At 54.9% G+C, this 22,643-nt stretch overlaps 2 protein-coding genes and 2 pseudogenes across 2 annotated transcripts; 1 reads left to right on the top strand and 3 right to left on the bottom strand.

Moving 5' to 3' along the window:
- The first annotated feature begins 367 nt into the window (after positions 1–367).
- On the top strand, positions 368–1,836 carry LOC120766046 (NAD(P)(+)--arginine ADP-ribosyltransferase 2-like; annotated as a pseudogene).
- A 3,067-nt stretch (positions 1,837–4,903) lies between these two features.
- Positions 4,904–7,677, bottom strand: LOC120766035 (NAD(P)(+)--arginine ADP-ribosyltransferase 2-like). Its single transcript, XM_040091405.2, has 3 exons — positions 7,557–7,677; positions 6,049–6,833; positions 4,904–5,703 (listed from the first exon to the last, which is right to left on the bottom strand). The coding sequence occupies exons 1-3, from the start codon at positions 7,598–7,600 to the stop codon at positions 5,618–5,620; spliced, it is 915 nt and encodes a 304-aa protein (XP_039947339.1). The 5' UTR covers positions 7,601–7,677; the 3' UTR covers positions 4,904–5,617.
- Positions 7,678–13,149: 5,472 nt separating this feature from the next.
- Positions 13,150–15,724, bottom strand: LOC120766072 (NAD(P)(+)--arginine ADP-ribosyltransferase 2-like; annotated as a pseudogene).
- Positions 15,725–17,075: 1,351 nt separating this feature from the next.
- On the bottom strand, positions 17,076–22,088 carry LOC120766045 (erythroblast NAD(P)(+)--arginine ADP-ribosyltransferase-like). Its single transcript, XM_040091419.1, has 3 exons — positions 21,979–22,088; positions 18,104–18,885; positions 17,076–17,230 (listed from the first exon to the last, which is right to left on the bottom strand). Exons 1-3 carry the CDS (start codon positions 22,086–22,088, stop codon positions 17,076–17,078), a joined length of 1,047 nt encoding a protein of 348 aa, XP_039947353.1.
- Positions 22,089–22,643: the final 555 nt, after the last annotated feature.

Below are 22,643 nucleotides of genomic sequence, written 5' to 3'. Positions count from 1 at the left end.
ACTGGGGTCACGGAGGGCACTGCTGGGGGCACAGGGAGTGAGGCCAGAATTTGAATCAAGATCCTGGGGGTCTGAGGGACACTGGGGAGTCCAGGAATGACCCCAGGATTTGGGATCAGCTACCTGGGATGTGTCCAGGGTTCTTCTGGGCAGAGCTGTCCCCCCATCCCCTGGGCTGACCCCAGTGCCCCTCCTCAGTCCCTCATAGGGGAACCCTTCCCATGTACCCCCGGGTGCCACAGTGTCCCCTCAGTGTCCCCTCTGTGTCCCCTCAGTGTGTCCCCTGTGTGTCCCCCAGTGTCCCACACTCTCCTGGTGGCCTCTCCCCTCCATGGCCCCCCTGGCTCACTCCCTGGCACTGCTGGCAATGGCCGTGGCCGCTGCGGCCATTGATGTGGTGCCCCTGGACATGGCCTGGGAGTCCTTCGATGACCAGTACCGGGGCTGCGGCCCTGCCATGACCGCGGCCTTGCCGGCCCTCAGACTCTCCGAGTTCCAGAAGAATCCTCTGTTCACCCGGCTCTGGGTGAAGGCTGCAGCTGAGTGGCGCAAGCGGGGCTTCCGTGTGTCCCCTCTGTCGTCCCCAGCCCAGGCCATCGCTGTCATGGCTTACTCGAGCAAGGACGTGCACCAGCAGTTCAACGAGGCCGTGCGCAGGGCTGGGCGCTCCCCCCAGGAATACCGAAAGAACTTCCACTTCAAAACGTTGCATTTCCTGCTGACCCAGGCCCTGCTGAAGCTGAGGCAGGCTCAGAACCCGCAGTGCCGCAACGTGTTCTGGGGCGTTCCTGGCACTCATTTCCAGGCGCGGCGTGGCCAGAGGGTCCGGTTTGGTCATTTCACATCAATGTTTCCGCGTAAAGAGATTGCTCAGAAATTTGGGACAGACACTATATTCCAGGTGGTCACATGCCAAGGCATGGACATCCGGGCTTTCTCCATGTATCCAATGAAGCAGGAGGTGCTGATCCCACCATACGAAACCTTTGAGGTCACCCAAGTCATCTGGGATGGGAAGACGACATGGATCCGGCTCCTCTCCACCGGGACCTACAGCAAATACAACTGCGAGTGGCTGTAAGGCAACAGCACAAGGAACAGCCTGGGGGAATGGGGCCACCCACAGTAAGGCACAGGGGACACAGTGACACTCACTGGGGCTAGGGACAGGGAGAGGGGCACCCACTGTGTGTGGGGGGACAAGGACACTCAGTGCTGGGGACACCAAGTACAGGGACCACAAGAGTACCCCAGGGACAGGGCATAGGGATGGGGACCCCCACATCTGGGAGGGGACAGGGACACCCCTGCCAAGGGAGGACAGGGACAGGGACAGGGACAGGGATAGGGACAGGGACAGGGACAGGGACATTGACAGGGACAGGGACAGGGACAGGGACAGGGATTGGGATGCTCCCGTTCTGACCCATCCCTGTCTGCCAAAGGCAATGCTGTGGGGACAGGCCTTCTGCACTGGATGTGAGTGGGCTGGGATCCCCATGGCACACCCTGAACCCCTGTCACTCCCTGTCACTCCCTGTCACCCCCTGACTCCCCCTGACCCCTGTCACCCCTAAGCCCATCATGACCCCTCTGACCTCCTTGGCCCCTGTACCCCCCCATACCCCCACCACCCTCACACCTGTCACCTCGTGGCCCCCATCTCTCCTGTCACCCCTTATCCCCCATTATACCCTCCCCAACCCTCAATCCCCCCATGGCCCCCCTGACGCCCCTCTTTTTCCCCCAGGTGGAAGCGTCCCCTTGACCCCCTACCACCTCGGAAGACTCGTCCTGGCCACCACAGCACTGGCAGTGGCCACCGGGGCCCTCTAAGCCATGAGGCCACCAATGTTTCTGATGTTACCGATGTTACTGATGTCATTGATGTCACCGATGTCACTGAGGCCACTGTGGCCAACATCATCACCAAGACTCCCTGAGCAACAAGGTTGCCACACACACTGCTACCACTGTGGCCACCAAGGCCGTTTTGCAAAGCCACTCTATTAAAAATTTGTACAAAACAATTCTGTTAAAGAACTCTGACAGCCCCCAGTGCCATGCCCGGCTGGGGGGGACCTGCTGGAGCAGCTCTGGAGAAGGACCTGGGGGTGCTGGTGGGTGACCAGTGGAGCTGGATGTGTGTCCTGGGGCCAGGAGGGATCCAGGGGGCATTGGGACGAGAAGGGGATGAGAGGTCAGGGAGTGATCGTGCCCAGCTCTGTCCTGCATGGTGAGGAACATCAGGAGTGCCATGTTCAGCTCTGTTCAATGCCGTGTCCAGCTCTGTCAAGTGCAACGTCCAGCTCTTTCCAGTGCCATGTCCAGGTCTGCCCAGTGCAATGTCCAGCTCTGGGCTGCTCTGGATCCAAATCTGTGCTCAGGGATGGTGCTGCATGAGCTGGGAGCTTGGCCCAGGTGCCCACTCTGGGACCTTCCAGCCTGTCCCACTCTGGATTTGGGGATTCTGGGAGTTGTGGTTTTGGAATTGCCCACCAGAGGGAAGCAGTGAGCACGGTTAAACAGCGGCACTGCGCCTGCCCTGCCCTCAGCTGCAGTTCCGGGTGCCACCAGCAGGCGGCAGCATGAGCTGGCAGCGCTGCCCAGTGCCCGCCCTGCCCCATCCCGGCCCCGGGGCTCTGCAATGGTTTGGGATGGAGCGACCTTAAAGCCCGTGCGGTGCCAGCCCTGCCATGGGCAGGGACATCTTCCCCTGGGCCAGGCTGCTCCAGGCCCCACAACCTGGCCTTGGACATGGCCAGGGACCGGGCAGCTGCAGCTTCTCTGGGCAACCTGTGCCAGGGCGTCACTGCCCTCACAGGGAAGGACTTTTGTAGGGGAGATGGATGGGGATATCTTTGCTAAACAACTCAGTGGGTAGGGGTCTTCAGGAGAAATTGTTGTCTGTGTCTTCAAAATGGGTCTTGATATCTCTGCAGACATGAAGTGTGCCACAGAACCCTCGTGGTTGAACCAGAATGTTTGAACTCATGAACTTTAGGTTAATAGGAGAGATGGGTCCACGCAAAGTCTCTTGCATAACCCTGTGTCCTAGGGTAACTTAATGATGCTTGTATCCCAAATCGTCTGTTCTGTTTGCGCTGTATATTGAGTCCTGTGCCTTTAAGACTGGTTCTAAGAGCAAGGAGAAGGGCGGAGTTTGTTTTGAGAAAACTGCCTGACTCCAACACATTCTTCTGCGGACAGTGTGTTCGGTGGAGGCTTGGAGAGACTGCAGGACAGAGATTTTTTTTTTTGCTTTTAGTTAGTTTCAGCTAGCTAGGGCAGAGAAGTTCCCTGGACTGTTTTTTTTCCTTTTTCTTGAAACTGTTTAAACCTGCTCTGGACTGAAACCCAGGGGAGCACTGGGGGCTGCACCTGCGGCCCACCGGGGCCTGGACCTTGGCATTTTCCAGCAGCGCTGGCGGGACTGAGACTGATGGGAGACTGAAAGAGAGCCGAGCTACAGCCTTGGCAAAAACTTTCTCAATTTGCCATCTCACTTCAGAACGAGAGGTTTTATTGTTTCATAGTATTCATTCTTTATACTTGTATGCACTTCATTTGTTTAGTAAAATAGTTTTTTCCACTTTTCTCCAAAGAGGGTTTTTTTTACCGGAGCAGTTGGAGGGAGGGGCCACTTGGGCTTGCTTCCTTAGAGGGATCCTCTACAGGGGTTTTCTCCCAAATTTGTCCCAAACCAGGACACCCTGACAGCCTGAACATCTGAACTTTGCAGGGAAATGACAGGTTCAAGGGGGATATGGGAGACCACCAGGAGACAATGAGCAAGCGCAGACCAAAAGAAGCTGATTAACACATGGAGCTAGAGTAGGCGGGGATACTCTTGAATATGTATAGGCAATGTTGAATCTTTCATCAATATGTTTGAACTTAAGTGTATTTCAAGAGAGCGCCTGCTCTCTTTGGGGCGCACATCTGTGACGGAGCTACTCCAGGTGCCAAGTAAAGCATACCGACTCCATGACCTGTGCTTGTGGAGTCTTTGTTCTCTAAAGGCAAAGGATTCTTCATCTCAAGGCACAGAGATATCTTCTCACTTCTTCACTGGCACAGACAGCTTCTCATCTCTGTTCAAGCATCTTATGGGATTAATATCACTTAGTCCATCACAAACACATTTACTCAAATCTACACACAAATCTAAACAATCATCTCCCTCCTAATTGGGAAAGATGGGAAGGTTTGGAAGGGAGGATTCGCTTCACAGAGGCCTGGGGCAATCAATCCCAGTGCCCCAGCAGGACTCACGGAAACAGCAAGCTGGGACGGCAGGACGTCTCGGCAGGCAGGGGCTGAGGGGCTACAGTGCAGTAAAAACTCGGAGCAGTGCTGAAGGAGCAACAGGGAAGGGGCAGCTGCAGCCCAGATCCCAACAGGGCAGGGAGACGTGCGCTCAGGATGCCGGGCACCCGAGCACAGCCCTTCTTTTCTAGTGAGGTAAATCCTCATGAGATCCCACTTCAGTAGCTGCTCTCACAAGCAGAAGTTCACCCCACGGCAGAAGAAGCAGCTCTGGGCTGGGCTCTGGCAGCAGCAGTGAATTCCCTTCTCCAAGCAGCAGCTCCAACCGCCCTCCTCCAAAGCCGAAGGAGAGAGAGCGCCGGCAGCTCCCCCAGCCCTGTCTTTTATCAGCCCAGTTATCACAATATCTCTGCCCATTGGAGAGAAACTGCCAGTGACTTATGAAAGAAAATATGGGTATTGATCTAGTTTCGATACCCAACTGTGACGGACAAAAACTCTCTCACAGTTGAAAGTTAGAAAGTGTATGTTTATGACGATGCTGGACAGTGTGCAGGATAGCTCCCAAATACACACCGCAATTTACAGGTGATCACAGAGTCCTTTTATTTACAAAAGCATTGAATACCCCAAACGCAAATGCATATTCATAACCATGGTACATCCCATTCCCCGCTTCTTATGTTAATTAGCTAAAAGGCAATGAAGCATGCGTCGTTTGTTCTTTGAAATGGGTCGGTGCTCCTTTTCATGGGGATGGGTCCCCAAAATGAGGAAGTAAGGAAGTCTTCCTCGTTCTGACCTTTCTACCATGTCAATGCAAATATGAGAAATGAACGCTTGGTAGGACTCCTATTTCCTGTCTTCATGACCGTTCAATGGGTTTCTGTGCAGAGGAGGCCTACAATTCCCTTATGTTCCTAAAAGCTATTGATCAGGTTCTGTATTCTTCATTATAAACACAGCTAACAAAACATAAAGTTGACAAGTCATCAGTTATTCTAACACAGAAGAGTGATCCCAAACCCAGTTTCTCTCAGTTAATTACGAACCTTTAATTTCAGCAAAGCCTACATGTCTACTTTAGCTAATTTCAGAAAAGCTTATCACTAACTAAAATCATAACCCCTCTAAAATTCTTAATTCTTTAAAGTTTCTGTCTCACCAGATGAGAGAAGTGCAACCAGATGCCCTCCTCCCCTGAGCTTGGCCACTTCTTTTGTTTCTCTTACAACAACAAGCCTCGGTAGCCTTGGTGTCCTCTTTTCTCTGCAGGTCCTGGTGGCATTTGTGGGCATGGTGGCCACAGTGGCCTCCAAGATCACAACAACCTTGGTGGCGTCGTGGCTCAGAGGGTTCCAGTGACCACTGCCATGGCCACGGTGGCCAGGAGAAGCCCACCGAGGTGGGGGGAGTTCCTGGGGAGGCTCCCACCTGGGGACACAAAGAGGGGGGTCAGGGGGACAATGGAGGGAGGGACAGGGGTGAGGGAGGAGCCCTGAGGATGTGGGGGTCAGAGGGGCCAGAAGGAGGTCCTTGTCCCCTCTACCCAGCCATGGGTGGCCAAGTCCCCCCAACCCCAGTGGGTGTCCCCAGCACTGGATGTCCCTGTCCCCCTCACCTGGCACTGGGTGTCCCCATCCCCTGTGCCCTGCAATGGCTGTCCTGTCTCCCACCCACTGTCCCCTCCTGCCCATGGGTGTCCCCAGCACCGTGTGTCCTTGTCCCCAACCCTCACTCAGTGTCCCTGGCCCCTCCAGGTTGTCCCCATGATGTCACCTTTCAGCCACTCGCAGTTGTAGTTGCTGGCGTTCCCCGTGGATTGAAGATCAATAACCATTGTATTCCCTATCTTGCTCACATTGGTGACCTTGAATGTCTCAAAGGGTGGGATCAGCACCTCCTCCTCCTCTGGAAAGCTGGTGAATCCCTGGATGTCCACGCCGTGGCACGTGTTCACCTTGAATATAGTGCCATGCCCAAATTTCCAGGCCACCTTTATATCCATGGACGATGATGCAAACTGACCAAAGCGGACTTTGTCATTTTTATTCACATTGAACTGGGTGTTCTTCACCCCCCGGTGCACATCATAACACTGGTTTGGTCGTCTCAGCTTCTGGAGGGCCTGGGTCAGCAGGAAATGCAGCGATTTGAAGTGGAATTCATTCCGGTATTTCCAGCTGCTACTTCCAGCCTCGCGCATGGCTGCGTTGAACTCCTGATACAAGCGCATCTCCTCCATGGTGTAGGCCCTGAGAGCAATGGCCTGGGCTGGGGACGACAGAGGGGACACACGGGACCCCCGGTCCTTCCACTCAGCCACAGCCTTAAGCCAAACTTCGGCAAACAGAGGATTCTTCTGGAACTCAGAGCGGTTGAGGGCCGGCAACGCCGCGGTCATGGCAGGGCCACAGCCCAGGTACTGGTCATCGAAGGAGTTCGGGGCCGTGTCCATCCACTTCACATCAATGGCTGCAGTGGCCAAGGTCATTGCCAGCAGTGCCAGGGCGTGAGCCAGGGGGGCCATGGAGGGGAGAGGCCACCGGGAGCAGTGAGGGACACTGGGGGACACAGAGGGGACACGGAGGTGACACAGGGAGGGTTCCTCATGGAGGGAACATGGGGGAAGGGAGTGGGGTCAGCCCAAGGGGAAGGGAGGCACTCCTGGCCAGGAGACCCCTGGACACATGCTGGGTCCCTGATCCCCAATCCTGGGGTCACTTCTGGATACCCCAGTGTCCTCCAGCCCCTCCTGGAACTCCAGTCCCACACCCACAATCTTGTGTCATTTCCCCAGTGTCCCCTCAGGGCCCTTCAGGACTCCAACTGTCTGGTAAATCCCTGACCCCCCAATGTCCCCCACAGCCACCCTCAGACCCCAATCCCACTCCCAGTCCCGTGTCCCCTTTGGGCTTGTTGGAAATGATAGACCCCAGGACCCCAACCCAAATCTGGGGATCACCCCCTGCCCCCTGCAGTGTCCCCCAGCCCTCCCATGGCCCCAGTCACACTGCCAGCCCCCCCTGCTGCCCCCAGAGCCCCGTGAGCCCCACTCCCATCTCCCCAGTGCCCCCCACCTTCGCCCAGGACTGCAATCCCACATCACATTCACCCCAGGCTCCCCCCCAGTGCCCCCCATGGCCCCAGTCCTGATGCCATTTTCCCCTCTCCCCCACCCCAAGTGTCCCCAGTGTCCCCCCAGCCCCTGATACCCAGATCGGCCCAACTCCCTGACAGAACTGGAGGGATCACAAAGCTGCAATTCTTTACCAGCTCGCACTCACCGCCGATCTCTCCTGGTCCTGGAGGTCAGGGGCGACTTTGCCATATGGATTTTATCCCCCAAAATGATACATATTCATGAAAATGGGCCTCTGATTTAACACTGCAATAAGCATTTTTCCCAGAAATCATTTGCATGGCTCTGTTTCTCTCCGGAAATCCTTTCATTGTTCTGGAGAGTTCCTAAAAAGGGATCTGAGGGGTCATTTGTTCTGAGAGCCAAAATATCTCAGATTACCTCACCTCAAACTTTCGCTTTCGGTAGGCACTGCTCCTTCCCTTACAGCACTTGTCAAAAACCACCCTGGAGCTCCCTTTATCTCTCTCTCCACTGGTTCCAGCTGCATTTATCATCCTGTGTAAATACTTTTATATCCTTTTATCATTCTTTAAGTCACTCTTTAAGCCCTACCCAGCACCTTCAGCATGTGGGGAAAAGCCAAGCTATGGAAAGCCAAGTGTCCACAAAACAGCCTTGAAACTTTATTTGAGTACAGGGACAGAGTTTCCACAGCCATTCCCCCGTGGGCTTTCCCTCTCGAGGTTTTGGAGGACGCAGCCTCCTTTTAACCCAAAGTCCCCATCGTATTTCCCTCTCTCTTTCCCCATTGGCTGAGGTACTTGACAGGTACAGGCTTCCCAAAATGCCTAAGACCTAAGATTCCCCTTTTAATGCATAACCCCCTAATTTTTCATTCTTATGGGATTTATGGGTATTCCCCACTGTTGCTTTCATATTTCAATATCCAATTTCATTTATAAACAAACCTGCAATTTGTTTGCAAAGGCAAATATCTTCTTTTCCATTCATCAATCAGTAGAATCCTTCCCATTGTTTCTCTCATTTCTCAGTGCTGATTTTATCTATCAGCAGACCCAGGACTTGCTTGTAAAGACAAATCTTGTCATTCCTCTCACTAAAATCCCTAATTCTTCAGAATTCATGTTTCAATGAGGCAGTTGGGAATGGGGAAAGCTGTCACCGAGGAGGCTTGGCATGACAACAGCTGACCTCCAAACAGACTGCAGGAAGGTCTCCACCAATGGACAGCCCGGAAGAGTCGACTGGCAGCTTTGGGAGCAGCCCGGGACACAGAAGGAAAATGTCTGGATATATGACTGCTCTGGATCTGGATTTGGCTGCTGCAACAGCAGGGGTATAAAAGGCAGAGCCGCCATTTTGTGGATGTGCGTCTGGCTGCAGCTGAGCACCCAGCGCCGTCCCTTCTTCCTTATTCAGTCTTTTTGTTGTGTTGTTGAGATTTAATTAATCTTTAAAATTTTAAAGTGAGCGGTCATTTCTCACAGGTTTCTTTCCTTTTGTTTCTTTTTACTTACAGAATTTTTTCCCATAAATGTCATCCTGTTCTTTTCAGCCTTCTGATGTTTGCATTTCTGTAGTGGAATTTCTCATGGATTGGGGCAGGGATTGGAGAATGAGGTTGCCACCTCTCCGACCCCACTGGTCCAACTAGAAGTCCATCAACTGTCCCTCCTCCAGAGAGGAATGCAAAATTCATCTGTTAGTTTATGTTACCATGCGTAAGAAACTCCAGTACAAAAATGCAAACATCGGAAGGCTCAAAAGAACAGGGCACCATAAGTTGCTGGAAGATGCTGATGACTGGGGACTTAACAAAAACAAAAGAAGTGGGCAAGCTCAGGGGAGGAGGGCATCTGGTTGCACTTCTCTCATCTGGTGAGACAGAAACTTTAAAGAATTAAGAATTTTAGAGCGGTTGAGGTTTTAGCTTTTCTGACATGAACTAATGTAGACAGGAAGGCTTTGCTGAAATTAAAGGTTCGTAATTAACTGATTGAAACTGGGTTTGGGATCACTCTTCTGTGTTAGAATAACTGATGACTTGTCAACTTTATGTTTGGTTAGCTGTGTTTATAATGAAGAATACAGAAACTGATCAATAGCTTTTAGGAACATAAGACAATTGTAGGCCTCCTCTGCACAGAAACCCATTGAACGGTCACGAAGACAGGAAATAGGAGTCCTACCAAGCATTCATTTGTCATATTTGCATTGACATGGTAGAAAGGTCAGAACGAGGAAGACTTCCTTACTTCCTCATTTTGGGGACCCGTCCCCATGAAAAGGACCACTGACCATTTCGAAGAACAAACGACGCATGCTTCATTGCCTTTTAGCTAATTACCATAAGAAGAGGGGAATGGGATGTACCATGGTTATGAATATGCATTTGTGTTTGGGGTGTTCAATGCTTTTGTAAATAAAAGGACTCTGTGATCACCTGTAAATTGCGGTGTGTATTTGGGAGCTATCCTGAACACTGTCTGGCGTCGTCATAAACATACACTTTCTAACTTTCAACTGTGAGAGAGATTTTGTCCGTCACAGTTGGGTATCGAAACTAGATCAATACCCATATTTTCTTTCATAAGTCACTGGCAGCTTCTCTCCAATGGGCAGAGATATTGTGATAACTGGGCTGATAAAAGACAGGGCTGGGGGAGCTGCCGGCGCTCTCTCTCCTTCGGCTTTGGAGGAGGGCGGTTGGAGCTGCTGCTTGGAGAAGGGAATTCACTGCTGCTGCCAGAGCCCAGCCCAGAGCTGCTTCTTCTGCCGTGGGGTGAGCTTCTGCTTGTGAGAGCAGCTACTGAAGTGGGATCTCATGAGGATCTACCTCACTAGAAAAGAAGGGCTGTGCTCGGGTGCCCAGCATCCTGAGCGCACGTCTCCCTGCCCTGTTGGGATCCGGGCTGCAGCTGCCCCTTCCCCCCTGCTCATCACTGCTCCGAGTTTTTACTGCACTGTAGCCCCTCAGCCCCTGCCTGCCGAGACGTCCTGCCGTCCCAGCTTGCTGTTTCCGTGAGTCCTGCTGGGGCACCGGGATTGATTGCCCCAGGCCTCTGTGAAGTGAATCCTCCCTTCCAAACCTTCCCATCTTTCCCAATTAAGAGGGAGATGATTGTTTAGATTTGTGTGTAGATTTGAGTAAATGTGTTTGTGATGGACTAAGTGATATTAATCCCATAAGATGCTAGAACAGAGATGAGAAGCCGTCTGTGCCAGTGAAGAAGTGAGAAGATATCTCTGTGCCTTGAGATGAAGAATCCTTTGCCTTCAGAGAACAAGGACTCCACAAGCACAGGTCATGGAGTCGGTATGCTTTACTTGGCACCTGGAGTAGCTCCACCAAAGATGCGCGCCCCAAAGAGAGCAGGCGCTCTCTTGAAATACACTTAAGTTCAAACATATTGATGAAAGTTTCAACATTGCCTATACATATTCAAGACTATCCCCACCTACTCTCACTTCATATGTTAATCAGCTTCTTTTGGTCTGCGCTTGCTCATTGTCTCCTGGTGATCTCTCATATCCCCCTTGAACCTTTCATTTCCCTGCAAAGTTCAGAAGTTCAGGCTGTCAGGGTTATGCAAGAGACTTTGTGGGGACGCATCTCTCCTATTAACCTAAAGTTCAGGAGTTCAAACTTTCTGGTCCAACCATGAGGGTTCTGTGGCACACTTCATGTCTGCAGAGATATCACCTATTTTGAAGACACAGACAACAATTTCTCCTGAAGACCCCAACCCACGGAGTTGTTTAGCAAAGATATCCCCATCCATCTCCCCTACAAAAATCCTTCCCTGTGAGGGCAGTGAGGCCCTGGCACAGGTTGCCCAGAGAAGCTGAGGCTGCCCGGTCCCTGGCTGTGTCCAAGGCCAGGCTGGGGGGCCTGGAGCAGCCTGGCCCAGGGGAAGATGTCCCTGCCCATGGCAGGGCTGGCACCGCACGGGCTTTAAGGTCGCTCCATCCCACACCATTGCAGAGCCCCGGGGCCGGGATGGGGCAGGGCGGGCGCTGGGCAGCGCTGCCAGCTCGTGCTGCCGCCTGCTGGTGGCAACTGGAACTGCAGCTGGGGGCGGCCCAGGCGCAGTGCCGCTGTTTAACCCTGCTCTCTGCTGCCCTCTGCTGGTCAATTCCCGAACCACAACGCCACGGCGAGTTCAGGAGCTGTGAGGGCAAAAGAGGGAAAATCCCCTGTTTTTAAGGAAAAAGACTCTCCTGAGGGAAACCGTTAAGAATGCGCATTATATATTTGGCTTTTTGCAAATGTTAAAATGAATACTGTGTGTATAATGTGGGAGGATTGTACTGTATTTTATTTTATTAATAGAGTTAGGAAATGTGATGAATGTGTGTGTGTGTGTGTATTAATTTTTATTTTAAATTGTAACATAGTGTTAAAAGCCTGGGTGTTGGGGTTTTTTGTAACATCTAAACTGGCCAAACCAGAACTCATCCTTTATTCCTGCCTGAAGATTGCTGACTAAAAACGAATTTGAATTTCTCTTATTCAAATGAAGTGGACCAAAGCCCTGGGAGAACAATTTGTGGGACCTGTGCTATCAGACAGAATGGAGCCACCTGCAAATGTGTCTACCAGATAAAATTATCAGGAGGGGGCTTGAAACTGAAGAAAGAAATTCACACTCAAAAGGAATGTTTGAATCATGAACGTGAATTTATAAATATGCAACAGGTTGACACTTTTCTCCCTAAAACTTTTTGTTAGCAGGCATGCTGGCTGACTAACGTCCAAGCATCCTCGGCCGAGAAATTGTATTTTGCTTTTGTCTCACCTAACTCTCTCTTTTGTTTTTCTTTAATTTTTATCAAACTTATAAATTTCTCTAAGAACATGAACGTTGTTTTTCACAAAACATCAGTTTTTTAATAAGTGAATGGGTGATGGTGCTCTGTCCCCCTTTCTCCATTTAATTTTTCATCCTTTTCCTTTCTGATGGTTTTTCTTCTTTTTTCCTCCCAATGTTTCTTCTGTTGTGTTGCCTCAAAGGAGGAACTATGGAACTGGCCCCAAACTGACCATTCATGGTTTTCTAATTGTTCTGAGCAGCCCCCATCAGCTCCCTCAGCCACTCCAGGTCCTCCAGGACCTTCCCAAGCTCCAGCCCTTCCCTGGACATTTTCCAGCCCCTCCAGCAACCCCTCCAGGTCCTTTGTGAGGGGCTGCAGTGAAAAGGGAGTGCAGAGGAAAAAGGGAGGAACATTTCTCCTTTGCCTCTCTGAAGATGGAGGTCTGAAACATAAAGCTTTGAGTCACCACTATTGAACACACCAGGAAGTGCTTTATAGCAAGAAATGAGGCACCCCACACAAGATGTGTTAAAAGAGCTGTAGCGGATTCATCAGGTGACCCAGCAGCAAATTGTTCAACTTTCGATATGGCAGGTGAGCCAGGATCAAATTTCTGATGAACGTTTTATGCACCAGGCAAGCAAGCAGCAATTTTTTCCCACTCTGTGCCAGCAAGCGGCAATTTTTTGGATGCATCAGGCAAGGCAGCCAAGCAGCTTCAGGAGGTCACTGTGACATGACCACCCCCAAGCCCCTCTACTGGGAAGTGCCCAAGCAGCCCCAGGCACTGCCCGCTCCCTGCTGTCCGTGCTGTCCTGGGCTGTCCCGGCAGCTCCAGCCCTGCCCTCGATGGTCCTGCTGGCGTTGCACCGCTCTGTCCTGGGCAGCTCTCGGGGGGCTTCCCCAGGACGGACCCCTTGTTACAGTGACCATGGTTGCTGCAGTGCCTGTGGTGGCCGTGGTGACTGTGATCACTTTGGAACCACAGTGGCCATGGTGGCCTCAGTAGTTACAGTGACCGTGGTGGCTGCAGTGCCTGTGGTGGCCGTGGTGACCATGAACACTTTGGAACCACAGTGGCCACGGTGGCCTCAGTAGTTACAGTGACCATGGTGACCACAGTGGCCACAGTGGCCTCATGGGTCACAGTGGCCACAATGGCCGTGGTGACCATGGTGCTTCCTAGGCCCAGAGTGGTCCTAGGGGCCAAAGTGGCCACAGTGGCAACAATGGCCACAATGGTCACAGTGGCCAAAGTGACCATAGTGGCCACTGAGGCCTCGGTAGCCTTGGTGTCTTCATTTCTCTGCAGGTCCTGGTGGCATTTGTGGGCATGGTGGCCACAGTGGCCTCCAAAACCACAGCAACCTTGGTGGGCTTGTGGCTCAGAGGGTTCCGGTGAGCACTGCCATGGCCACGGTGGCCAGGAGAAGCCCCCCGAGGTGGGGGGAGTTCCTGGGGAGGCTCCCACCTGGGGACAAAAAGAGGGAGGTCAGGGGGACAATGGAGGGAGGGACAGGGGTGAGGGAGGAGCCCTGAAGATGTGGGGGTCAGAGGGGCCAGAACGAGGTCCCTGTCCCTTGTACCCAGCCATGGGTGGCCAAGGCCCCCCAACCCCAGCACTGGGTGTCCCCAGCACTGGATGTCCCTGTCCCCCTCACCTGGCACTGGGTGTCCCCGTCCCCTGTGCCCAGCAATGGCTGTCCTGTCTCCCACCCACAGTCCCCTCCTGCCCATGGGTGTCCCAAGCACCGTGTGTCCTTGTCCCCAGCCCTCACTCAGTGTCCCCGACCCCTCCAGGTTGTCCCCATGATGTCACCTTTCAGCCACTCGCAGTCGTAGTTGCTGGTGTTCCCAATGGATTGAAGCTCAATGACCACTGTGTTCCCTTCCTCGCTGACATCAGTGACACTGAAGACCTCGAAGGGTGGGATCAGCACCTCCTCCTCCTCTGGATGCTTGGAGAACTCCTGGATGTCCACGCCGTGGCACGTGTGCACCTTGAATAGAGTGCCCTGCCCAAAACCCTTGGCCACATTTTCGCTCGTTGACGACGACGCAAACTGACCAAAGCGGACTTCGTCGTTTTTATTCACTGAGAACTTGATGTCGCCCACCCCCCGGTGCACATCATAACACTGGTTTGGGCATCTCACCTTCTGGAGGGCCTGGGTCAGCAGGAAATGCACCGATTTGAAGTGGAATTCGTTCCGGTACTTCCATTTGCTGCTTCCAGCCGCACGCGTGGCCACATTGAACTGCTGTTACAAGCCCAACTCCTTCATGGTGTAGGCCCAGAGGGCGATGGCCTGGTCTTGGGTAAGAGAGTGTGAAACAGAACCCCCTGCTGCCCAGTCGGCCTTGGCCTTCGTCCAGTTCTTGGCAAACATTTTATTCTCACAGAAGTCAGAGAACTGGAGTTCCCGGAATTTCTTGGGCATGCTCTCCGTACATTTCAGGTACTGGTCATCGAAGGAGTTCGGGGCCATGTCCAGGGACAACTCTATGATGGCCGCAGTGGCCATGGCCATTGCCAGCAGTGCCAGGGTGTGAGCCAGGGGGGCCATGGAGAAGAGAGGCCACCGGGAGCAGTGAGGGACACTGGGGGACACAGAGAGGACAGAGGGGACACTGTGTGTGACACAGGGAAGGCATTGGGGGACACCAGGGAATGCTGAGGGGACACTGAGGGGACACAGGGGACACTGAGGGGACACAGGGGACACTGTGTGTGACACAGGGAAGGCATTGGGGGACACCAGGGAATGCTGAGGGGACACTGAGGGGACACAGAGGGGACACTGAGGGACATGGGGAGGCTTCCTTGGTGAGGGGCTGGGGAGGGAGAGTGGGGTCAGCCAAGGGAGGGGGGACAGCCCCAGCCAGGAGACCCCTGGACACGTCCTGGTACCAGATACCAAATCCAGGGGTCACTTCCTCACACCACCCCCAGCAACCCCAGTGTCCCCCGCCACCCCAATCCCACTCCCGTAGTTCCGTGTCCCCCCCTCCCGGAGTCTCCCAGTGCATCCTTTACCCCAATCCCTCTCCCAGTCCCTTGTACTCCTCCCAGTGACCCCCTGCCCCCAGGACCCTGACCCAAGGCCTGGGGTCCCCCAGTGTCCCCCTTGTCCCCCTCCCACACCCCAACCCCACTCCCAGTCCCATGAGATCCCCGCTGTCCCCCCAGGGCACCAATCCCATCCCATGTGCCCCCCAGTGCCCCCCAGTGTCCCCCAGTACCCCACTGCCACTCCCACAGCCCTGTGCCCCCCATCGCTGCCCCCGGCCCATCCCAGGACCCCAATCCCAGTCCGGTGACACCCCCAGTGTCCCCCCAGACCCCAACCCCACAGTCCCATGAACCCCCCAATGTCCCCAGTGTCCCCCCAGCCCCTGGTACCGAAACGGGCCGGAGTGAACTCCCTGACAGAACCGGAGGGATCACAAAGCCGCAATTCTTTATCAGCTCACAGCGGATCTCTCCCGGTCCTGCGCCTCGGGGGGACTGCACCACGGGGTGCTAATCCACTGGAATTACACATTTTCATTAAAACGAGTCCCTTATCTAAGACAGAGACAGCACTTTTCCCGGAAATAATTTGCATGGCCCCGCCTCCCCCTGGAAGTCCTTTTATGGCACTGGGGAGTGGTAAAAATGGGGTCTCTGGGGGTCGTTTCCACCCAATGCTCCGATATCAAAGGGACTTCTCCTAGAATGCTTTATTCCACAGGTGCTGTCGGTTCCTGTCAGGGAACTTGCCAAAACCCCACTGGAGTTCCCTCTATCTGTTCCTCCACGGGTTCCAGCCACGTTTATCATCCTGTGCGCAAACCTCCACATCCTTTTATCACGTCTGCCCGTTCGTCTTCAGGCCCTGTGCAGCGCCTTCAGGGGAAGGGAAAATTTCCGTTCTCTCTGTCGTTTGTCACCCGGTGAAAGAAATGCTGCAGCCCTGGCATCATCCGTGCTGCCCTCCAGGAGCTCCAGAGATCCAGGTCTTTGCTGTCCTGAGGAGACCAGAGATGGACACGGCACTGGGCAGAGATGGACACGGCACTGGGCAGAGATGGACACGGCACTGGGCAGAACGGGACATTGCACTGGGCAGAGATGGACATTGCACTGGGTGCAACTGGACATTGCACTGGGCAGAGATGGACACGGCACTGGGCAGAGATGGACACAGCATTCCCGATGTGCCTCACTGGGCCGGACACAGGGGCACGGTCACTCCCTGACCTCCTGTCCTCACTCCTCCCGATGCCCCCTGGATCCCTCCTGGCCCCAGGACACACATCCAGCTCCACTGGTCACCCACCTGCACCCCCAGGTCCTTCTCCACAGCTGCTCCAGCAGGTCCCCCCCAGCCAGGCATGGCACTGGTGCTAAACTGGGCTAAAACCAGCCCAAATCACCAACCCCAGGTGATTCCTCTCCCATATTCCTGCTTGGAATGGAATGTGTGAGAGCTCCCTCCCTCGGCAAGGGGACGCTCCCCGAGGATCCTGCGCGAGGTTGAGAGAAAGAGACGTTCCCACGAGTGTTGGTGTGGGGAGTGACATCCAGCCCTGCTAAAGAACTGTTCCTTTTGGTTGGCTTTGCCAGAATTATTTATTGGAATTGTTTTGAGAGAATTTTTAATGGAATGGCTTTGCACAGTGGCCTTGGTGGCCACAGCGGTCACCGTGGCTGCGGTGGCCTTGTCACTCCAGGGGTCTTGGTGACCACGGTGGCCCTGGTGGTTATAGTGACCGTGGTGGCCAGAATGGCCAGAGTAGCCACAGTGACCATAGCCACAGTGGTGGCAACAGTGGCCTCACGGTGGCCGTAGTGGACACGGTCGTCATAACAGCAGCGGTGGCCTCGGTAGCCTTGGTGGCCTCATTTCTCTGGGGGTCCTGGTGGCCTCGGTGATGGTGGAGACCACAGTGACCTTGGTTGCCCCATGGCTCTGATGATCCTGGTGGCCACTGCCAGGGCTGTGGTGGCCAGGAGGAGCCCCCTGGGGTGGGAGGGGGCCCTGGGGATGCTCCCAGCTGGGGGGAAAAAGAAGGAGGTGAGGGGTTCCATGTTTGTGAGGGGGTTGAGGGGGGTCAGGGAGGGGTCAGGGGTCCCAGGGGTCCAGGGGGGGCCATGAGGGGGGTTCAGGTGGGACAGAGGACCACGGGGGGTGGGGACCAGGGCGGTCAGGAGGGCCATGGGGGCAGTGAGGGGGTGGCAGGGGGCCACAACACAGGGTTAGGAGTGACAGGAGAGATGGGGGCCATGGGCAGGGGGAGGGTCAGGGGTGACTGGTGGCTGGGGGGTGCAGGGGGGGATTGGGGGTCAGAGGGGCCACCGGGGCTGTGGGGATGATCGGGTGTCAGGGGGCCATGGGGAGATGCAGGGAGCAAGGGGTTTCAGGGGGTCATGGTGGGCTTTCGAGGTGCCAGGACTCAGGGGCAGTCAGGGGGTGCCATGAGGGGCGTCAGGGGGGTGCCAGGGGTTCAGGGGGTCAGGGTGGTCCTGGCCCACCCATGCTGAGCTCTCAGGGCCAGTCCCCACAGAGCTGGTGGGCAGAGGGCAGGGACAGAGTCAGCACAGGGGGGTCCCGTCCCTGTCCCTGACCTCCCCTGGCCGGTGTGTCCCTGTGCCCTCATGGGTGTGTGAGTCCCCATCCTTGTGACCTGTCACAGGTGTCCCGGTCCATGTCCCCAATCCCTGGGGGTGTCATTGTCCCCTGTGCCCTCTCATGGCTGTCCCCATACCCACAGTGGGTGCCCCTGTCCCTGTCCCTGTCCCTGTCCCTGTCCCTGTCCCTGTCCCTGTCCCCATTCCCTGTGGGTGTCATTGTCCCCTGTGCCCTCTCATGGCTGTCCCCATACCCACACTGGGTGTCCCTGTCCCCCAGGTTGTCCCCGTGATGTCACGTCGCAGCCACTCGCAGCTGTATTTGCTGAAGGTCCCGGTGGAGCGGAGCTGGATCTGTGCCCTGTCCCCTTCCTGGCTGACCCCGGTGATCCTGAAGGTCTCGAAGGGCGGGATCAGCACCTCCTCCTCGCCGGGAGAGGAGGAGAACTCCCGGATGTCCACGCCCTGACACGTCTGCACCTGGAACACCGTGTCCGTCCCAAATTGCTGAGCAATCTCTTTCCGCAGCGACGTCGACGTGAATCGGCCGAAGCGGACGGTGTCGCCGGGCCGCGCCTGGAACCGGAGCCCGCGCACCCCCCGGAACACGTGGTGACAGCGCGGGCCCCGAGCGTCCCTCAGCGTGGCCAGGGCGTCGGTCAGCAGGAAATGCAGCGCCTTGAAGTGGAAGTTGTGGCGGTATTCCCGGCGGGAGCGCCCGGCCACGCGCACGGCCGCGTTGAACTCCTTGGACACGTCCTTGGTGGTGTAGGTCATGAGGGCGATGGCCTGCGCTGGGGACAGAGGGGTCACGGGGGGTCCCCGCCTCTGCCACCGCTCCGCGGCCTCCACCCAGAGCCGGGCCAACTGAGGATTCTTCTGGAACTCAGAGTGCTCGAGGGCCGGCAGCAGCTGGGTCATGGCGTGTCGGCAGCCCCGGTACTGGTCATCGAAGGAGTCCAGGGCCATGTCCAGGGCCACCACCGTGGTGGTCACGGTGGCCACGGTCATGGCCAGCAGTGCCGGGGTGCGAGCCAGCGGGTCCAGAGAGGGGAGAGGCTGCCAGGAGCAGTGTGGGACACTGGGGGACACAGGGGGACACTGATGGGGGCAGGACACCGAGGGGACTCTGAGGGGACATGGGGGAGCACTGAGGGACATGGAGGGACACCCGGGGACACAGGGAAGGTCCCTCCATGCGGGCTGAGGTGGGACAGTGCAGTCAGTGCGAGGAGAGGGGAGGCAGCCCTGTCTAGAGGAGCCCTGGACATGTCTGGGGTCCCTGAGCCCCAATCCTGGGGTCACTCCTGGATACCCCAGTGTCCTCCAACCCCAATGGAACCACACTCCCACACCCACAATCTTGTGTCATTTCCTCAGTGTCCCTTCAGGCCCCCCAGGACTCCAATGCCCTGGTCAATCCCTGACCCCCCCAGTGTCCTCCACAGCCACCCTCAGACCCCAATCCATCTCCCAGTCCCGCGTCCCCTTTGGGCTTGTTGGAAATGATAGACCCCAGGACCCCAACCCAAATCCAGGGATCACCCCCTGCCCCCTGCAGTGTCCCCCAGCCCTCCCATGGCCCCAGTCACACTGCCAGCCCCCCCTGCTGCCCCCCAGAGCCCGTGAGCCCCACTCCCATCTCCCCAGTGCCCCCCACCTTCCCCCAGGACTGCAATCCCACATCACATTCACCCCAGGCTCCCCCCCAGTGCCCCCCATGGCCCCAGTCCTGATGCCATTTTCCCCTGTCCCCCACCCCAAGTGTCCCCAGTGTCCCCCCAGCCCCTGATACCCAGATTGGCCCAACTCCCTGACACAACTGGAGGGATCACAAAGCTGCAATTCTTTACCAGCTCACACTCACTGCGGATCTCACCTGCTCCTGCAGGTCGAGGGGGGCTTTGCCACATGGAATCAATCCATCCTAACTCTACACCGTCGTTCAAATGGGCTTCTTCGCTGCCACACACCCGTCACTTTCTCCATAAATAATTTGCATGGCTCCGTCTCTCTCTCCGGAAATCCTCTTGTCATCCTGGAGAGTTCCTAAAGAGGGATCTGAGGGGTCATTTCTGCTGAGAGCCAAAATATCTCAGGCGACCTCAACTCAAACTTTCGCTTTCGGTAGGCGCTGCTCGTTCAGTTACAGCACTTGTCAAAAACCACCCTGGAACTCCCTTTATCTCTCTCTCCACTGGTTCCAGCTGCATTTATCATCCTGTGTAAATTCTTTTATATCCTTTTATCATTCTTTAAGTCGCTCTTTAAGCCCTACCCAGCACCTTCAGCATGTGGGGAAAAGCCAAGCTGTGGAAAGCCAAGTGTCCACAAAACAGCCTTGAAACTTTCTTTGGATACAGGGACAGAGTTTCCACAGCCATTCCCCCGTGGGCTTTCTCTCTCGAGGTTTCAGAGGACGCAGCCTCCTTTTATCACAAACTCCCGGCTGCACATTCCCCTCTTCCTTTCCCCACTGGCTGAGGCAGCGGGAAGGTGCAGTCTATTTGTCTGTTTCTAGGATGCCTTGCAGTGGCTAGCTGGAACAGAGGCCAGGCACGATTACCAGAATAAAAGCGGGGATTTGTTCAAAGCCGCCAATAGACACACCTTGGGCAGGCAGAAGCCTCCGAGAGGCTGCACCCAAGATGAACGATGGCCACGAGTTTTTCACTCAGTTATCGGTTTGGTTTGTTTATACATCAGGGGTGATGCCTCCAATTGCAGCTTCAGGTAATGAAGTCATATTCCCCCAGGTTTGCAAACACCTCAATTCACTTTTATTTATATGTTTCAGGCCTAGAGAGGAATTGTTTTGTCTAAATAGAACGGGAGAACAGCAGCTGACAGGCGATGGAGATTTACAATTACACACTAAAGCAGCACAGGATCTGAAAAAGATAAAAGCAAAATCCTAAGGCATCAAATACACAGGGATGAGGACCCTGGTCAGCTGTGTCTCCTCTTGAGGCTGAAGAGCCCCAGCTCCTGCAGCCTTGCCTGGTGAGAGAGACGCTCCAGTCCCTTCATCATCCTCACAGCCTCTGCTGGACCTGCTCCAGGACCTCCACGGCCCTCCTGTGCTGAGGAGCGCAGAGCTGGACACGGCACTGGGCAGAACTGGACACGGCACTGGACAGAACTCTGAAGCAGGACTTAAGTTTTATTAAGCTTCTTGCTGACGGCAGAGCCGACACTCTCCAAGGGGATCGAGGACCGACTCGGTGCTGACGACCCCACAAGACACCTTCTGGGCAGCTTGGACCTGCCAGAGCTCCTGAGTTGAAGTTGGTGGGGAAGCTGCCCGGGATCCAGGCAGTTTTGTTTTGTTTTACATTTTAGTGTCTTGTGGGTGGGCGACCCCTTTCCATCATGGACAGCTGTGGGGAGTGCGATCTCCCAGGCTAAAAGGAGACGTGAACGTGTGGGTTGGGAAAGTTGTAAATTTAAAGGTGGAATCATTTCATAAGGGAAGTTTAGTTTATTAATAATGATTTTACCCCCTCTTTTTTGTTAACTTTATGGGGCCCTTTTAAATATCCCAAACTGTAGATATTGCTTTGCTGCCAACTCCAGGACGGTGTGGATGAATGTAGACAAGAGATCTCTGAAGCTGGGTTTTAGAAGATGAGATTTATTGTAAAGGATGTGAGGGAGGCCTTGCTTTGAGTTGCCAGGCGCAACTCGTGACAAGGCCTAGGGAGTGGGGGAAGGGAGAGGTAGGGAGAGGAAATTCCAAGAGAGGAAAGTCCTTGGGGAAGGGTGCCAGGCGAAGAGGGAGAGGGGAACGAGAGAGAGCAAAGAGACCAAAGAGACCAACCCACCCTCGCAGCCCCCTGATAAGGGGGCTTCAAGGTGGGCTGGAACAAGACTTGGGCCAATGGGGTTACAGAGACCCGATACTTCATGGGAGGGTTACAGGTGTGGGATGGACCATACATTGAGGGGTGAGACAGAACATCCCATCTGACCTCTGGGTCTAGCCGCAGGTGACCTTCAGCTGTCCACCAAACTGTTTTCCCAGACATCCAGTAGCTAGGACATCTCAAACATCAAAACTTGCTTTCAATTCTATCTCACTTATAGGTTTCACATTCTCAGAATCTAAGCAGTCATATTTATAGGGCTTTCTGGCTTCATCCTCCCCAACAACAAACTGAAGGGGGGAACTGACATGTTGAGTTCATTCGCGCCATCCTTGTTCTCCACATTTGCGTCAAGTCTGTCCATTGTGATGGGTCGAACTCTTCCATCGGGATCCTCCCCGTTCATCAGGAAGTCCATCCCTATCGCAGACCCCGCTCCTTTGATCCAGCCTCTTCCAGTTCCTGCACATCCAGAACCAGAAATGATGCCTGCCACAAGGGAGCCGTCTTGGCTGCCGAGGGCTCAGAACACCGCGCCTTGCCGGTCGGCTGAAAGCTTTGCTGCACTGCCGTCGGGCAGGAGTGTTTCCTCTTTGGAGAAAGAGAGCGAGCCACTGGAGCCCTTGGCGTGCTCCGTGTGGGCTGTTGGTTCTGGGATGGCAGTGGGGCAAGCACTGAGCCCTTCCCAGCATGAGACATTCCCACTCGGATCCCTCTGCCAGCTCTGGGCCTCAGCACAGAGAGGATGTGGAGCTGCTGGAGCCAATCCAAAGGAAGCCACTGAGAGACTGAGATGGGATCATGAGAGGAATCCTCCACTGTGAGGTCAGTGAGGTCCTGGCACAGGTTGCCCAGAGAAGCTGTGGCTGCCTGGTCCCTGTCCGTGTCCAAGGCCAGGTTGGGGGGCCTGGAGCAGCCTGGCCCAGGGGAAGATGTCCCTGCCCATGGCAGAGCTGGCACCGCACGGGCTTTA

The sequence above is a fragment of the Hirundo rustica genome (assembly GCF_015227805.2).
Source record: "Hirundo rustica isolate bHirRus1 chromosome 1 unlocalized genomic scaffold, bHirRus1.pri.v3 SUPER_1_unloc_2, whole genome shotgun sequence".
Taxonomy (NCBI): Eukaryota; Metazoa; Chordata; class Aves; order Passeriformes; family Hirundinidae; genus Hirundo; species Hirundo rustica.
This window is presented reverse-complemented; position numbering and strand designations above follow the sequence as displayed.

Excerpts from the sequence above, each read along its gene's own strand:
- LOC120766035 (XM_040091405.2), bottom strand. The coding sequence starts at position 7,600 with ATGGCAAAGTCGCCCCTGACCTCCAGGACCAGGAGAGATCGGCG. Across the intron at positions 6,834-7,556 it reads AGGACCAGGAGAGATCGGCG|TGTCCCTCACTGCTCCCGGT; the intron begins GTGAGTGCGAGC and ends TGTGTCCCCCAG. Across the intron at positions 5,704-6,048 it reads CAACTGCGAGTGGCTGAAAG|GTGGGAGCCTCCCCAGGAAC; the intron begins GTGACATCATGG and ends TTGTGTCCCCAG.
- LOC120766045 (XM_040091419.1), bottom strand. The coding sequence starts at position 22,088 with ATGGACTTCCTGATGAACGGGGAGGATCCCGATGGAAGAGTTCGACCC. Across the intron at positions 18,886-21,978 it reads GGCGCGAATGAACTCAACAT|TGTCCCACACTGCTCCTGGC; the intron begins GTCAGTTCCCCC and ends TGTGTCCCCCAG. Across the intron at positions 17,231-18,103 it reads CAGCTGCGAGTGGCTGCGAC|CTGGGAGCATCCCCAGGGCC; the intron begins GTGACATCACGG and ends TTTTCCCCCCAG.